This window comes from Parasteatoda tepidariorum, chromosome 7 (assembly GCF_982258835.1).
Source record: "Parasteatoda tepidariorum strain Cologne lab strain chromosome 7, Ptep-v5.0, whole genome shotgun sequence".
Taxonomy (NCBI): Eukaryota; Metazoa; Arthropoda; class Arachnida; order Araneae; family Theridiidae; genus Parasteatoda; species Parasteatoda tepidariorum.
Window position 1 is genome coordinate 76,251,248 of NC_141761.1, and position 19,722 is coordinate 76,270,969.

At 28.0% G+C, this 19,722-nt stretch overlaps 1 protein-coding gene across 2 annotated transcripts in view; it reads left to right on the forward strand.

Annotated features, from left to right (window-relative positions):
* The window catches only part of LOC107437999 (hemicentin-2), a 205,549-nt gene that overhangs the window by 169,134 nt on the left and 16,693 nt on the right, over nt 1-19,722 (forward strand). For both annotated transcript variants that reach the window (XM_071183278.2, XM_071183279.2), the window contains exon 4: nt 12,409-12,708. In XM_071183278.2, coding sequence (XP_071039379.2) covers nt 12,409-12,708 — 300 coding nt within the window. The remainder of the gene's footprint in view (nt 1-12,408; nt 12,709-19,722) is intronic.

Consider the following 19,722-nt stretch of genomic DNA (forward strand, 5'->3'; position numbering starts at 1 on the left):
CGAGGATAAAATCGAAAAAAAAAGTTTTGCAACAAAATGTATAAAATTATATTTTTATGAAGATTTATGCCTGCTTTTAATAAATCTTTAAAAACATAATATTGGCATTGAAATATTTCTGCTTTGCAAGAATAATATTTAACCAGACAACCTTATTATGTCAATCAAAAGGAATCACAAATACAAGGTTAACTGTAAGGTTGCTAGCTCTCTGAGGATAGATCTCTAGTATTGTAAACCAGTATTGTCGCCAGTATTGTTGTTGAAGTTTTTATTATTATTACTTTAAGAAGGAAATAATTAATTAGCATTTCATAGATTTAATATGTTATCGAAATTCTGGTCTAAGCTGTTTCTTTCTTCTTATTTAATTTGTTTAATATTTGTTCTCTCCAATATTTGAAAATCAATAAGAATTTTTAATCAATTATAATATGATTCTGATGTACTGTGTGTGCGCAAAAAATGGACCATCCTGGAATAACTTTTGATCTAAAGATTGGATCTTCACGTTCTAAGATTCAATCTTAATTACTGGAGAAGGTGATCTCAAATATGCTAATTATTAAGAGCGGGTGATATCTTAAGTTATGAAATCTGAAACAGAAACGTACTTTCTCTGCATGAAAATACCTGTTATTTTGCGGAATCGGAATTCTGATTCAAAATATAGGATTTAGCTATAGTCTGGAAAATATGGTCCGAATAGTTAAATCATGAGAGTAAGCACAAGCTTGGACCGTTAAAAGTTAATTTAACTTTTTGGGTATTTAGAATATTAATTTCTTGAAAAATTTTTAAGCTAATCGAAAACGTTTTGCTCACAATTATAAAATTCGTTTATCCAAAGATAACTCCATATAAAAATAATTTTAGTAAATATTTATTATTTCTTTTTTTTATTTACGAATGGTCGAAAAATGTTGAACAGTTAAGGTATGCAAATTTTGCATCATTTAAAAGAATTTTAAATGGCATAATACAAAATTTGAGCACAATCGGTTCCTGAGAAATTAAATTTCAAAGAAGTCAGATAATGAAAATTCGATTTTTCAGGGACTATTCAACGGATTTCACACGAATTTTGTATTTAACCATGTAAAATTGCATGCTTTAAAATAATGTTAAAAATTGTATACCTTACAATTTGGACTTTTATTTAATAAGTAATAAAAAATAATAATTATTTAAAAAAAAATTTTTTGTAAAGAATTAATAATCTCTAGCATATATGGCAGCGTTACTTTTAAAAAGTAATGAGTAAAAGTACAAGTATTTTTAAAAAAAGTAAGGAGTAAAAAGTAAAAAGTTCCTATTTTAAAAAGTAACGAGTAAAGAGTACAAGTAAAAGTACAAGTACTAAACAAAAAAAGTAACGATTTAAAAGTACATTTCTAGGAAATCGAAATTTCAAAGTAACCTAAAATTTTATTGAATAATATTCTTATGTTCTTTAATGGTTTTGCAAAATTTTTGTTATTTATTTAATTATTTTTAATTTTGAAAGTTATGGACATTAATTTCTTTTTAAATTCGGAAGAATAATATTATATAATTTTATAATATAATCATATAATATAATTTTAAAATCAAACATAATTTTAATATCAAACTTCTTATTAATTTGCACGAAAAAGAAATTTTATCTATTGATTGTAATTTTTAGTTTATTATTTTTATTTATTTAAATTACCATTGATTTCAAACTGTTTTACTCTATAGAAAAGCGTTTTAAAAACACAAACATAAACAAAGCAAACACGTGGTTTCAGATAGCTTTGTGATCTTTGAGCTAGTAAAAAATAATTGAATGTGCAGTATAAGTTGAAACAGAACAGTCTACAGTTTCATTTGTAGCAATAGCTAATGCTGAAGTCATGCGAGAAAATCATTTTCCGAACATTTCTGCCTAACGGAATAATTAAAATTTGTAAACGAATTTCAGTATCAGCGGTTAAATTAATACCTTCGAGTTTTCAAGAGTTAAAATAGTTATTATAATAGTTTTCAATAGCACAAATAGTTCTGAAGTTCTTAGAGATTTGACTGGGAGTTGTTTGACGAGGTCGGGCATAAACATAATTTTAGTAAAAAATGCAATAGGTAAAAATGTATTTAGTGAAAAATGTATTAAGACAAAAATGTATTATTTGTGAGATCAAAAAAAAAACTGAAAAAACGTAATAACAAAATCCAACATTTTTTCCAACATCAAAAGGGTCGTCTTTTCCCTTTCAGGAATGACAATTTTAAAAGGTCAAGGTATTGAAGCACGAAGTTAGCTGTGAATGCATATATATTGCACATTAATTTTATAAATTAAAAAAGCATAAGCATTTTTTTTAATAATTTTTTTTTTAGAAAGCTTACCGAGTTTTAGAAAAAAGTAACGATTTCACTCGACATTTCCGTTACTAATACTTGTACTTTTTCCCTAAAAAAGTAACGAAAGTACAAGTAAAAGTACTAAATTTAAAAAGTAACGAAGTACAAGTAAAAGTACGTACTTTTTACTTGTACCGGCGGTACTCGTAACGAAAGTAAAAGTACTGCCATATATGATCTTTAGATAAACGAATGTTATAACAGTGTGCAAAAATGTTTCAATTCACAAAAATAATTTTCGTGATAGGGCGAAATAGGCAAAGACTAAAATTAACATTAAGGGGTCTAAACTTTAAATCGTTCTCCGGATCAAACTAAGGGGACCATATTCCAAAAAAACGTAATTTTTATTCAGAGAAAGTACGTTTTTGTGTATGATAATATTACTTAAAATATTGTCTGCAATTGTTAATTAGCATACTTGAGGTCATCCTTTCTATCCTGAAGATCCGATCATCAGATCGAAAGTTATTAGGGTGTTTTTTTTGGGGGGGGGGGAGGGTACACTGTACATAATCTTAGCTTGATTTCGAGACACTATAAAAATAGTTTCTATCATGTTATCTTAAAAACGCATTATTTCGGTAGTAAAATTAAAATGTCTATTTTAAGTATATTTCGACTCGAATTATTTATTTACTGATTTTTCTTATATTTTTTAACAATTATTGGCATTAAAATTTCTTTACGTTTACTTTCATTAATTTATGTCTTCTTGTAAGAAAATATAAATGGATAAAAATTCTGTTCACAATTCGTAAAATATATAAAACATTGTTTTTTTTTTTTTTTTTTTTTGTCATAAGCTCGTTTTCAATTTTCAACAAATTTGATTGAGTAAAAACTTTTTAGACTCTACTTTTACAAAAATTGATTTTTTTTCCTACTCTATCACCTAATTGTTTGTGTAACTTATATTCCACAGAACAGAAATACGATCTCAATCCTTTCTGAAATGATAGTTTTTATTATAATTTCTTTTTTTCGAATGACACTTATTCAATCAAAGAAATTCTGAAAGGGACGATGGAATAAAAATTCAGCCCCGATGAAAGAGCAAAGTCCTTTTCTTACTTTCTTCATCCCTTTGAGCGATGATTTATAATGCAATTTCAAAATTTTTATTCTTAAAATATCTTTGATAGTACAGCGGAGCATTTTTAAATTTAAGAAAATACAATGATTAATGATTTTTTTTATATTATCAACTCAATTTTTCTTCGAAATTAGCAAAAGAAATCAATTTATGCAAAATATTTGCATTACAAAGTAAATGTCCCTGCTGATAGTTTTATATACTCATTTTAAACTTTAAACACTAATTTTGGAATAAGTATATTGAAAGTACTCCATATTAAAATTATTTTAAAGATAGAAAACCGTTTATTAGCCATTCATAATGAAACACATCGCGCTTTTCTCTATGAATAAAACTTGCAAAACCTTATTTATTTTAAATATATAATTTTATTTCTTATATTCATGAAGTATTGTTTTTCTTAATAAAAAACACGATTTAAAATGAAGTATTATTCTACATATATCAATATAAATTTTCTGTTTATTCCGGACAGTAATGAATAAAAAGTTTCTTTAAAATAAATCATAAAAAAAGCTATATTTTTTTCTATTTCTATTAATGTTATAATTCGCAAGTTTGTTTCATTCTTGGAATAACTCAGATAGCAGTGTAAGTGTGATTAGTTAGTAAACCATGAAAGCTTTTAACAATATTAAATTTATCTAAACTAGTTTACCCTCTATGAGGTTCGAATCAGGCTTGCATAAACAACTTTTTTGCATTAAGTTTGAATCTGAATTTATAAAACAATGCTAGAAAACTTTTGCAATCGAGGATGAATTGTCATTCGTAATTCAAAAGTAGAAAGCTTTATCAAACCAAAAAAAAATTCGCCTTCTCAAGTTTTATTTTGGATTTTATGACCATCATTGAAGCAAGGTTTATTTTCACATGTTTTTATATACTCTTTTTAAAACTTTAGGAGTGAGGGTTGTCTTGTTCATTAAATTTTCAACACTAACAAAATGCTACATTTGAAACCCTGGGAAATGCTATAAAAAATGAGATTTTGTAAAATTTTTTGCGAGCCTTTATTCAATCTTTAAGAAAACAAACATGGTATATTAATTTTTAAATGAAGTTGAAAAAATGATTGATTAGTCTATTTTCCATGCCAAAAAATACAAATACAATGTTTCTCGTAAGTTTTCCTGTTATCTGGGACATTTTGTTATGATAAATTAAATTTTTAAACTTTTACAAACAATTGTCTTCATCATTTTCTTCCAAAATTGTTACTAGAAAAACTCGAACTAAGTAAGAAGAAAGCTAGTATCTCAATCAAATTGAAAGAGATCAAAGCATTAATTACTTTTTCTCATCGATACTGCTAAACAAACTTGGAAATTAAATCAGAGAAAACTGATACTAATGAAAGACAAAAACGAATTAAAGCTTTATCCAATTTCTGACACTTTCTTCTTCTATTTTTTACTACGCCTTCTTAACAGAAATCGGACATTTGCAGTACTGGGACGAAAAGTCAGGAAATCGAATTAAATGTTCGAAAAGAAGATGGAAATGGTAAAAGTAAGGAAAAAAAAGTAACGGAAACAGCTTCGAAGAAACAATGTTTTCCCTTTCATTTCTTTTACAACTGACTACTTTTGGAGCGATGCCATCCTTCAAGACAAAAAATAAGATGTCTGATAATAAATATGGCTTTAACCTCAGTTACCCCCCAAAAAGAATAGTTCCAGTTGTCCCGGAAAATACTCTTCCAGAAGACACAACTTTGCTCTTAGGCCTTAGTCTGGTTTCAACTCATGCAGAGTTAATATTTCAAAGTGGTTCCTAGGATGTTTCAGATTTCTCTTTTCCTTATCTGGAAGACTCTTGTCTCTAGACTTGTGGAGATATTGAGAACATTTGCATTTAATACCACTTTCACGACGTGACTTGATTTTAAACGACGTGATATATTGCTCTGCTAATAAAGTTGAAGTGAGCTTATAAATTTGCAGGAGTAATAGAATTGCCTGTCTCTAGATTCTGGAGTTAATCCCCTGAATTTTAAGTCCCTAAAAATTTTCTTAAATATACTCAATTATTTTCAAAGGCATATCTTTTTAATCTCAAAAAGTGTTTTGAGTTGAATGACAGAATAAGAATAGAACAGGAATGGGAATGATTGATGAGAATGGAAAAGAGTCAGCGTTGTTCATTAACTATGCAAAGTAATTAAGATAAGGTAAAAAGAGTTTAGTGTGGCTAAAATCTGTGTAAAATATTACATCTGAGGGTCCGAAAGGTTATTTTAGAATGAATTTCTTAGGGCTTGAATAGTAACTGAAAGGAACACTTTTATATTTCCCATCAAAGTAAAGAATACTGAATGAGAAATTCAAAAATTTTGTAAATTTAAGTAAAATTTGAATATTTGTTGAATGACAGAATAAGCATAGAACAGGAATGACATAGATGGATATGAATGGAAAAGAGCCAGGGTCATGCATTAACTATGCAAATTAATTAAGATAACTTAAGAATGAGCTGCAGCTAAAATCTCTGTAAATTATTATATTTGAGGGTCGGAAAATATATTTTAGAATAAATTTATCTATGACTGAGCAGTAACTGAAATTAAAACCCATCAAAATAAATAATACTGAATGAAAAATTTAAATATTTTAAAACTTTAAACAAAATTTAACCATTTGTTGAATGACGTAACGTAACGAATTAACGCAATAATTTGCAGTGGCAAAAATTTCCATAATATATTACATATCAGCGTCCGAAAAGTTATTTTAGAATAAATTTGTTGGTGCTTGAACAGTAACTGAAATAAGAACTTTTATTTCTTCCACCAAAGTAAACAATACTGAGTGAAAATGTTAATATTTTTTTTTCTGAATAAGTTTTATGTACTGAAAACTCGTGTACTTATGAAATAAAAGTTTAATCAAAAAATGTAAATTTTCGCTATGTCAAAAGTTTCATTTTAAATTTATTTCTGAGGTAAGCAAAGCTGTTCTTAAATAGGGTTGAAAAAAGTCAGATTTGGCATCTAACTTTGTACAAAACTGCAAGCTCAAAAATAAGACATTTCTTGCATAAAAGTAGAATTGTCCTTCTCTATTATTACGTAACAAAATTAGTAAAAAAGAACATATATCAATTTGGTAAAGAGGAAAAATACTCAGTTTTTCTAAAAGCCGCATCAACGTACTTTTTTTCTAAAAAAAGAAAAAAGAATATTCGACAGGAAAACTTACTTGAAAAATCTAAGTTTTGAAGATATAATATAAATTGAAGTTTCTTTTAATTCAAAAGTAATACATATAATCTTTCAAAAACTAGGTTAACTTTCTTGCATTATTGCTTTTTTATTCATTTGATAATTCAAGGACATAATATTATATTTATGTAACTCAATATGCTCTCTTTATTTTGAGTTTTGCATGCATTTCCTACGAATTTGCAATCTAGTTAGAAAATTAAAATGCTGAAACTAACTCTTCAATTATCCTTATGTTTTAGGAGTTCGAATTGGACATCTCATAAAATATAGCAAAACATCATATTAAAACATACATTATTACAAATAGGTGCTTCATAGTAATACCCGTAATATTACCTATAGAAGATTTTCAAATACTTGCGATTTCATCACCTGCTGTGTTTACGTAAATATGGTAATAAAAAAATGTACCCTAAGAAATTTATTATTATTTTAATGCAAACCTAATGTGAAGATGGTATCCGTGATATGGAGCACATAAAAAAAACTTTCTGTCTAGACCTACATAATAATATCCAATATCAGGTATTTTATATATCAAAATAGATAGCATTATTATCGGTGAAATCAGCACCAGTAGTACTTATTACCACAAATAATTGAACAATGCCGTCAGTAACAGTTTGGCAAATTTTTACTGCCACCTTTAATGGACCAAGTTCAATATGTTTGAACTAGTAACCTTTGGCATCCAGTTTGATCATCCTGATAAATTCACAACTCCTCAAATCTTCAAACGCGTTATGGCAATCAATAATTATCAATATTAAACGATATCAAATGCAACTATTATTTGAGTTATCTCACATGGAAAATTAATAATTTAACGCGGTTTTCGAAGCAAGCTTGAAAATACCTGTGTAACACAAACGTAAGTAAAAAGATTATAACTATGCTAATCAGCTATTAAATTTTATTTCACATTTTAATTTACAGAAAAGTAACTATTAATACTTTGACAAACATATTTTGTAATTCTGAAATTAAGCATATATTTAAGGTTTAACAAATTCTTATAAATTTGTCATTGAAACACTTCATTGAAACACTTCACTAAAAACACTTCTGTGGTGTTAATATTTATGTAATCTAGTGCTGGTGCCAAATTTTTTCTCCTATATGTTTAGCATCAAAAATTAATTAGGGTAAAAAGATAGTATAAATAGGGTAAGATATTAAAGAAAACCCTTTTCTCTAGGTGCAAGCAAATTATTATATATATATATATATATATATATATATATATATATATATATATATATATATATATATATATATATATATATATATATATATATATATATATATATATATATAAAAGCTTTCAGCTTATGTGTTAAGATCACAAAACACGTTTTGTAATTCACAATAGAAATCTTGTTGTGTTTAATGGGAAGTGTCCCATTCGTTCACCACCAAAATGCGTTACATTTGCACGCAACTCTCATTTTGCGTATCCATTAGATCAGTTTTATGGGTGGCTTGATGACATTTGTACGTAACCCAAGAGGGTAAGTGCATTCATATTTCGAAGCCCCATTCCGAACATTACTATTCTGTGGAGACGCAACATCGTGTCTTGTAGAACAATACATTCCTTGCAATTCCCATTAATTTGTTTGGATTTTGACAAGTCCGTACACGTTCAAAGAGACTTTGCATTAGCGTGTTTCTCACCTTGTCTTGTTTTCATTGGCTTAAATTGAAATTAATGCTTGATTCTCGAACTCCAAATTTCTTCGTGAAAGGAATGATAGTGTATTCTTTTGTAATTAGAAACATTGATGGCTTTAGGACTAGTTTTATTCTGATTGAGGAACAAATTAAATTCTAAAGTAATACTTGGAACTTTCTACCAATGCATTTTATTCTACATTTTATAAGTTTTATGTGTTTTGTTTCAGACTCTATCTTTCCCTTTGTTCTATATAATATTATTAAAAACCGTTTATTTAATATATATTTTTCTTTTACTTTTTTTTCATTCATTTAAAATAATTTTGATCAGAAACCTGTATTTTAAATGACAAGAAGCTACTAAAATCATTTACTTTCACAAATGTTGACTAATAAAATTTCATTATTTTACTTTTTAGCTCATTTTCATTTTTTGTGAAGTTCATCTGCTTATCACTGTTACATTTTTTAAAGTACAATATCATCATAATTTAATTTTCGTTCCTAGTGCTTAATGTTTAAGGATAAGTTCTTTCTATCTGCCTGTATGAGAATATTCCTTGTCAATACAAATCTAGATTTTTTATTGATCATATTTGCTTCATGTTATTGTATTAACATATTTTTCTTGTTTAATATGATTCTATAAAGTTGTGTGTTTGCTATTATTTGCAAGTATTTTTTTTAAATAAATTAAGATTCAAAACGCAAAAATATAGTTTCAACACAAGCGATGGCCTATTACGTAATTTACTAAATCTGAAACCTTAATTTTGATTTGCTTGATCTAAAAAAAAATCTACAATTCTCATAATATTTTCGGTTCTTAAAATATATTGCTGAAATAAGGTATAGGCAAGTATAACAAATTAAGGTTGTGATTACACAAATTTCCTAAAATACAATTGAAGCTGGAAAAACTTGAATCTTTCTTAATTAGTCATTTAAAAAATAATTAGTTTGATATACTAACTTTTCTTCATGTTGAGATAAAATTCAATTTTAATTTATTTTAATGCAACTAAGTTAAGTTCGATGTAACTACAGAAGTAAACATGCATTTGCACTATGTTTTAAGCATATAAAAGTTTATTCATATATTCTCAAAGACAGATTTTTTTTTTTTCATTTTATGATGAATGCGTGCCATACCCCATAATCAGAAACACAGGCTAAACTTTCACACAAAAAAAGTTTATGATAATATATTTTTAACGGTCCCATTTAATCTTAGGCCAAACAAAAAAATTCCCTTAATTAAAATCTCATTCATAAAATCCTATCAAAATTAATTGCTTTTGGAAAGCCCTTATTAATACCCTTATATATTTTCGCAAAGATAAAGAGGACTTTTTTTTTCAATCTAATTTTTTCAGCTTGGCATGATATACTCAGCAAAGGTACATAATCATTTTAATTTATCGCGCATGGGATTTAAGCTATTTAAAAATATTTTAAGTTTTTGTTAATTCAGCTTTCTATCTTAAACCTATCCTAGTGTTTGATGAATCAAAATATATATAGATAGATATTTTTTGCTTAAATTTTGAAGTTGACCTGGATATTCGATGTCATTTTTTTAAAACAGTGAAACATAAAAATATAAGAATGATAAATAGATAATTTAACAATTCAAAACATATTTTTTTAACATTTCAGCTAGCATAGGAGATATTTTTTTCAGATTTAAATATGGGAATGCTATGAATGCTTTCCTTTGGTTATTCTCAGTGGCCTTCAAACCTTGAACTTCAAAAGTTCTATGCGCACTGAAAGTGCTGAAAATTTATTTTTCGTGAGACTTGAAAATTTCGTGAAAATTTATTTTTCGTGAGCTCTAAATCTCAAGCAATAAAATTATAATTGCATTTTTTTAGTTTTAATGAAATTTTGATTCGTTTTCAACTATATAATATTTAAACCATTATAATAAAGTGAATATTTTTTTAAAACATCATTTGTTTCATATCCTTTAGCAAAATTGTCGACCTTGTTCTTTAGTTTATATTGTTTCAGTATTTTTTGTATAATTTTTATTTTTATTTCCGAAAATTATTTAAATAAATTACAATTATTACTCTTCAACTCATCATATCATAGTTATTTAATAGTCTATTTTGAAGACCCAGTTCGAAAAATACCCATTAATAAATAAAATGTTATAATGCTAAAATCTTACTTCGATATATAGAACACATGCATCAAAGTTTAATTAAAACGCATTGAATTTCAATTTTACACCAGCATATGGAAATCCCGAAATTTTCAAAAGTATTTCAATAGATATCTGTGATTTTTAATCGACAGAAATTTTTGATCTCTTGCTCAGAGAACAGAGCTACAAAGTTTTGATTTTAAATTAAATATAACTGACTATTAGATGACGGTGATCTAAGATAATTTGATGCACTCTCAATGAATGGAAACAAGAAACTGAGAAAAATATATATACTAGTGCAAGAAACATGTAAAATCTAAAAACTCATTCATAATTAGCAATTTTAAAAGTTTCAAAGTTTTATGAGTTGAATAGTGATTTTTAAAGTGCTACAACGGCTCATTCGAGTTTTTGTTTTGGAAAGATATAGCATTGGCGATGCTCACAAAAGTACTGAAAATACGCAGCTGATTAAAAAAAATTTCGGGCTATGTCAGGATCAGCTACGAGTAATTAATAAAGTAAAAACAGCCCAGATTTAATCTAAAGACACTGAAAATAATGCCATATTTGCCCTACTTTTTTGCAAACTTTAAGTTATTGTTACGTCATTATTTAATGTTCCCAAATTCTTAAAATAATTCACTGTAGTACATTTTTTCCTTTTAATAGCTTTCTGTAAATAATTCTAGTTGTCTTAATAGTTTTTATGATTTTTAGATTACTTTACAAACTATTTAGATTGAAATGCGCTTCATTTATTGAGATTACTGAAACCGCATAATTCTCAACTCTGGCGACTGCAAATCTATTTAATATTTTATAATCATCGTCGTAGAGCCGACCTAATTTTTGGGTTAACAACTACTAATGCTCACCTCCACAACCTTGAAGTTTTAACTTAATCAAGAAGACCAGGAAACTCCTTGGTCAAAGTTTGGGAGGAATTTCCCTTCGTGGAATAGTTTTCGATGAAGCTAATCCCGCATTTGCGTTACACGAAGAGAAAATCCATGAAATACCTCCTGATGGCAAGGGGACTCTAACACATGATTTGTCTACCACTGAGGACATTTTACATCAGCACTGTGGTCTGGACAAGCCAGGTGCGCAACTCGTATCGACCTGCCACCGCTGAGATTCGAACCCGGTTAACCTCAATGAAGGCAAACGCTCTATTCCTTGAGTCACTACAGCAACTGTACAGCTATTTTATATTTTATAACCGTCATTGTAAAGCCGACCCGATTTTCAGTTTATGACCAATATTCAACTCCGTAGTCTTGTAATTTTGAACCCTATCCGGAAGACAAGGGAACTCCCTGATCAGGCAAATTTTGCTATTTATTTTCCTTAATACACTTTAAAAATATATTTAAACTATATTGGATATTTCACTCGCTAAAGAATGTTTAGATGCACACACTGTAAGAAATTCCTGTTTAAATTACGGTATAAAGTACTAGCACTTCAGGTGCATCATCCGTAAAATAACCATAATCATCAAAACCAGTATCATCAAAATTCTCTAAATTGAACTCTACCTTTCAAATTAATGTTTCGTTTTTATCTTGATGTTAACTTTATCAAATTTTCTAATACTGTAAGAAAGCAGAATAATATAAAGCGCTCTGTATACTTGCACAAAATGTACTAATATTAAATTAAACCTAAATTTAAACAAGATATGCTAATATTAAATTAAATCAAAATTAAAACAAAATATACTAATATTAAATTAAACCTAAATTAAAGCAAATATAGTAATATCAAATTAAACCTATATTAAATTAAACCTATAAATTAAACCTATATTAAATTAAACCTATATTAAATTAAACCTAATCTAAATGTTTTTTTCAGTTGCTGAAGCTAAAGTCCTGGAGGGACCAGCTCTGTATATTCAAAGTGGAAGCACCATTAACCTAACCTGCATTGTTAAGGAGTACGCAGTGCCACCTATTTATGTTTTTTGGTATCATGATGACCAAATGATTGATTACGAAACCCAGAAGGGCAGAGGAATCAAAGTTACCACCGAAAAAGGTCCAACAACCTACAGTAGATTTCGAATCGAAAAAGCTCAAGCAACTGACTCAGGCAATTATTCCTGCCAAGCCTCATATGCTGATCCTGCAAATATTACAGTTCATGTTCTAAATGGTAGTTATTTTTTATTCAATGTTTCTCAAAACATGCGTTTGATTTAAGAAAATTCCAAATAAATAAATAAAACTGAAAGTATTTCGAAAATATCCTTATATCTAAGAATTGAATAGTATTTGCATAAATTAAAAAACATCAGTCATTAACAATTTTTAAAAAATTAAAACAAGTATATAGAAAACAGCATTATCAATATTCCTTTCTTAATATCTATTATTTAACACAGCGATACATTATTTCCAGGTAGTTTAAATAGAATAAAGAACCTTTAATAGTTATAGCTAAGATTTTTACTTAGTCTCGTTTAAAGTAGTGTAAATATAATTATTTTAAACACTTTATTGAACTTCACAAATATTAAATAAAAAAATTATCTATTACTACAGAGTTTTCTGTTCAATGTAACGGATAGGTCAAAGTACTGCACAACCTAATAAAAGAGAAAGGTATTAGGACATATTTTTCGTTGGTGAAGTATTTTCCAAATACAAAAATATAAAATTAATATTAGGAGGAGAAAATATTTGCTGCATTCTTATAAATTGAAGAATTTTGTTATTACGCGAAACTATTACGCTAATTTGTTACAAATGTAGTTTAAAATATGAATTGGTATTAATTGTTAAATCTTTTTAACAAACAAATTTTCGAATTAATCAATATGAAAGCGCATCGAAATAATTAAATTATAAAAGAAAAATATCCAATCAAAATTTGAGGAATAAAATAAAGTGCAAAAAAAATTATCACGTACACGAATCTTCCATATTCAGAATTTTAGAGAGCAAAAAAGAAAGAAAAATATCCTTTATTTGTTATCGAGAAATTTATTTTGAGTCGGCTTAAAACGTATTGATATACTAGCAGAAAAAGTACATTAACAACAAAAGTAAAGGTGCATTAACCACGCAATTTAACGTTCTCTTACATTATAATTTTACGAATAAAGTCCACTTTCAAAGCTAAACATTTAAATACTGTTAGGGCAAAGTTGGTTTATATACGCAGAAACTTCAAATCAACAACCGAACCATTTTTTTTCACTGTCAAATACCTTCAAACTAAAGCTTGTCGGTAACGTCATGCGAAAATCGTAATTTTCTATATTCATGATAACTAGTGGTCTCCACCCCTGTTTCTGTCACATCACCGAACTCAAAAGGTTGCTACGCGATATGTTATGGTTTGCTTGCTACCAAGAACCTATTTGAAATGTGATTTGATATAAAATCTTAATAAGTGAAATCATCTATAAGAATATCAATTTTTTTTATAGATAATGCTAAAAATATTAATAATATAAAATATAATTTAATTAATACAACCAAACATTAATAATGTAAAATATTAATTTAATGTATACAACCAAATATTAGTGTTATAAAATATTAATTTAATGAATAAAATCAAAGCGAGAAAATGACGATAGTTTCCCTAAATCATCTTCCGAAAAAAAATTTATTGCAAGTCAAAGAAATTCAGTAATTTCAAACACTTAATAACATAAATAATTGCAGAAACTACTTTGCAACAGATATATTCAAAAATGAATGCGATTTTAAAACAGTTGTTAAACGAAAACTCAATAAAAAAAATTTCCGGGATTTAAGTTTTATTTGGAGGACAATTTTATATTCCGATTTATGTAAGACTTTCAAATCTCTTGGACTTGGAAATCTCTCAAAATGGATTCTAATCCATTTCATCTCTTTTTTTTTTAGATTTGAAGTTATTTTTTCTTACTGAATTTGTCCATTTTCGATCATTTACAGTTTTCCTTCCTCTAATTGTTATATGTCATATTTTCATATTCAATTTTATTCCATTCTATTCAAAGGCGCTGCGCTGTTTGTACTACATGTTTATAGCAATGACAAATCTGTTACTCCTAGTTTAAGACCAAATGTTAGATTTAACAATTATTAGTGCAGAACTAATTTTTGAAGAATTTAACTAGTTCGTTAAGTCTGCAGTTTTGTTTTCCAAATATCTTTTTTATTTTGCTACGTGCTAAAAATAAAACTTGCGTATAATGAAACATGCTTATAATAAGAACACATGTTTACAAAATGAGCAGAAATATTTGAAAATAGCAGAAGAATTCACCGCATTATGTGAAACAAAATTTAAATAAGTAATAACTGTGTATTTAATGTATAACTATCTCTATGAAATAACTAAATCATAACATTTATGGATATCATAAAATGTTGAAAGAAGCTCTTGAAAAAGTTTAATATTAAATTGAAAATTGAAAAATTCGATTTCTAAAACTTCGATGTTATCAAAACTTCTAAGGGGAATTAACCATCAAAGACTTATTTAATTTGTGTCGTTATCTTTATCAGTATATAGGTGCAAGTCATTGCAATCACAGAAGAGATTCTCGGAGTATTTTGATCTTCTCTAAGTTCTCACGAAATTGGATTTTGCATTTAATTGACTGTGGTGGTATTTGCTCAAATACATTAACTGTGACGGGCTGTCACCATTAATTAGTTTTCCGCTTTTGAAGGATAGTGACCTATGTCAAGTAATGAGTAGAATAACTAATTTAAAATCTAAATGATTGATCCTTTTTGAAAAATAAGCAGATGAAAGTATAATTTTCAATTTCGAATGCTATCTATTTTAAATTCTTCATTTCTTATGGTATGTATTGAAAATAAACACAAAATAATAAATTAATTCAAAATAATCTACCCAAAACTCATTAGTCTTTGATAGACGTAGAAAAATAAATTGTAAAGCTAAATAATGGGCAGAAAATATCAGTCAGAATCAGAATTAAAATGTATATTAACTAATAATCATTTAACTACATAGCAACATGGTCAGATTATGGTATGTGTTGCGAAAAATACTTTAACCTGTACCTGTATCTGTATATTACCTGTACGAAAATTATTTAGCGTACAGGTTGTTCATGTTTTTTTTTCTTTTTTTACTGTATGTGAATGGAATGTTAGTCTGGTCATACTAATGTTAGTAAGGTCATGCCAATGTTGTTCTAGTCTTACTAATAAATAAGCTTCATGAATAATGTAAAATAACTACTCTGCAGCATAATTCAGAAAAAATGCAATAGAATTTAATACAAATGGGAGATTTTACTTGTTACGCGCTCGGTCGCGCAAACGGTAACGGCAGAACTGCCCTACGGATGTATCACGCGCGGTTTCCTTTTCCACTAATGCGGATCACCGAATGTTTCAGTGGTTACATCAACTTCGTGAAACAGGCTTGTTCTCCTCACCAGGCATGAAGCTTTTTCGAAGAAGGGGCTGTACGCCAGGAAGAAAGCATCTTGAGCGTTGTGGCTGATAGATATCAATCAAGTACAAGAGCTGTTGTTCATCACGTAATTGTGAGTAATCACAGCGTTTGTGGAATGCTAAACGAAAATCACTTTTACCCTTTCCATTTTCAGACGAGTACAAGCTTTGAATCCTGCTGACTATACTCTCTGTCGGATATTCTGCCAATGGGTGATACAGCGATGTGCGTTACAGATGGACTTCATAGCTCATGTGCTATTTACAGATAAGGTAACGTTTACACACGAGAGCGTGTTTAATGAGGAAAATGTCCATGTGGGGGCAGCAGAGAATCTACATGCAACGAGGCCACATGCATATCAACAACGATTCTGTGCGAATGTGTGGACTGGTATTGTCAACTACTTTTTTACTCATCAATGCTTACTACCGACTCAACTTAAGGGTGAATATCATCTTATTTTTCTGGAACAGGTGTTACCAGAACTACTGCAGGATGTTCCGATCTCAATTCGTAACAGCATGTGGTTTCAGCTAGATCGGGTGCTATCCCACTTTAGCAATAATGCGTGCACTTACAGGAATGCCACGTTTGAGTGGCGATGGATTGGGCTTGGTGGACTAGTCCTTTTCCACCCCAATCTTCCGATTTATCGAGCCTCGATTTCTTTTTATGGGGACATTTGAAGAATCTTGCTTATGCGACTCCACTTGATTCAAATGAGGATCTCGTTGCTCGAATATCCGAAGTTGATGCACGTGTGCGTGAAATACCTGGCTTCTTTGAAAGTGTATGCCAAAGCACTTCACTGACTCTGTCAAGCATGTATTGCTACTGGTGGACGCAATTTTGGACATTTATTGTAAACATTACACTTGTCAACGACGCTTTCAATAAACCCTTTGTCTTTCCCTTCGTCTCTTATTTTTTGTGTTTACGCCTCACCGCGAAACTTGTGCCCATACTTTCGTATACAATAAATGATTCTTACAATGTCTTTCAATGTTATAATTTAAAGTTGTCAATAAATACTCTGAGTATTGTTTCGTAATTTTAAAGATGTTTAGTTCAAGCAATTTTTCATACTTAGTAATAAGATTTAAAGCTATCGAAGGTTTAAGAAACTGACAATAAATTACGATAGAAAACAAGCATTTTTGAAAGCATCCCATGCCAGAAAATAAAGCAATAAACTTGCAACTTACTTCGATTTCTTTGATTCTTATTTGCAGCAACTACAAAAAATTTATATAGATATGGCAATTTTTTTATAAAACAAAAACTATTTTTTTTTGCCTTATGTTTTTAGTTACAACTTTAAAAACGAAAATTAAAATTAAACAAAATTTTTTAATCAATTTAAAATCAATTACAAAATTATTGTTTTGAAATTTGAAAAAAAAATTGCTGAAAAATGTGCAAGAAATGAGTATTTAAAGTAGTAAGTTAGCAATAGTAGTAAATTATTTTTTAAAATTATTTTTTCAAGAATATGTATTGTATTTGGCAACTAATAAAAACACTTAAAAAAGCAAAAAGTTTATATCAATTTTCTAAATAGTACTTGTACTCTTTAAGAGAAAGCTCAAAATGATCAGGGGAGTGCAACAAACTTTATTATGCAATATTGCAAATTACACTACCCTATAATAAACGGACAGCAAGATCAAAACTGAAGCTGTAGAAAACCTCCTATCGTTTTGTGCCTTCATTTAAAAGTGCAAAAACTACCTCGAAAATTGGTTGAAACTTTTTAAATTTTTAAGATTTTCAAATCAGACTTTTTCATTAGTTGCCAATTACCATTCACTTCAAAATTAAAGGAAAAAAAATGAAAATTTTTTTCCACGTATGCACAGTATAAGCGAACTACAATAAATATTTAATTTTTAAATATTATAATTTTGTTATTAATTTAAAATTGAACAAGAAATTTCGTTTAAATTTATTGAATATTTTTAAGTTATAGTGAAAAAACCTAAGACAGAAAAATTAGTTTTATATCAAAATATCCATCTCTCCATAAACATTCTGGCGAAGTTAACGAAACTTTATGTAGTTTTCGCAAATAACAACCAAAGTAATCCATACAATTTACAAGTAGATGCCTTAATTATTTGGCATAGAATGTTCAAAAATACTTGTTTTCTTTCGTAATTTATAATCGGTCTCCCAAACCTCAGATAGTTTTAAATCTTATTGCAAAGTATGCAAAATGAACCAAACACTTCTAAAGTTACAAAATAGTTCTTTAAGTATTTCCTTAGAAATTAAAAAAATATTGAAAACTGAAAGTATCTCTTCCATTATTGTAAGGTAGAGTATATACATAGAGGTCGCATTAAATGATGTAATAAATCGCAAGGTAAATTACAAGTTAACATATTTATTTCACAAAAGATTTTAAATGGATTGCAATTTGTAAAGTACTTCCCGAGGAAAGTGTTAGTCCGAGTCACTAGTCTTCCTCGTTTAATTTAATATTATCCGAGAGTGAAAAAAAAATAGCTTAAAGTTTTATTTTTACATTTATCTTTATATATCTCGAAGGAAGAAACAAATGGAGTTAAATTCAATATCGGTTTATCGGTTTTGTTCCAACTTCAAACAATTATAATAATTGGAAAATATGAAGGATTTGAGATTAGTTTTTCGAGGGCCTTCTTATAGGCATTTATTATACAGCATATAAATACAAAACATTACACTTGCAAGAAATAAATTTTAAATTTTCGTCATTCTATTTAAACCCTTAGTTTTTCAATTTTTCTACATTCACAATCTAACTATTTTTGAAGGAAAAACCTCAAACACTAATTAAGTGTTACAAATAAAATTTTCAGAATGGAATAATTTGATATAAAAGGCATTTATGTAATTAAACTGTGACTTCAAATTTGAGTTTTACGGGTAAAAATATAGCGAGAAAAAAACATTGGAAAATTAATAAATCAAGATTATTTAGATTAAATGAAATCTTATTGTATAATAGTTTATGGTGAACGGATAGTAAAGGCATACTTCATTTATTTAGTGTATATCTATAGATTAACCTCTTAACTAGAGGAATAATTCTAGTTAGAAGTTTCTCTGAAAAGTCAATTTAATTAATTACATTTCCAATCAACAAAATATAATAATTATACACTACTTTTTACATAAAAATCATGCTTTATAAAATTAGCGTATGTCCATGGACTAGTCACTCTTCAACTAAGAGAATAATTCTAATTAAAACCTTTTCCGAAAAGTCATTTTCATGTGTTGCTCAGCAAGTCCCCAAAATGTATTTATTTACTACATTATACCTAAATAAATCATATCTTATTAATTTAGCTTTTATCTATGGACAAACCACTTTTGAACTAGGAGAATATTTTTTATTAAAATAATCTCTGAAAAGTCAATTTCCTGTATTCCACTTTCAGTCACCAAAATGTACTAATTATATACCACCTTTTATCTAATTTTTTAATTATTAATTTAGCGTGTATTTATGAACTAACCACTTTTAAACAAGAGTTATTCTAGTTTAAATCTTCTCTGAAAAGATATTTTCATGTAAACCACTTTCAGTCACCAAAATGTACTAATTATAGACCTCTTTTTAAAATCGACTTTTTTGATATACTGTATTGACTAAAAACTTTTGAACAAGGAGAATAATGTTAATTAAAATCTTCTCTGAAATATCATTTTTGTGTAATGCTATGTATTGCCAATAAAATTTAA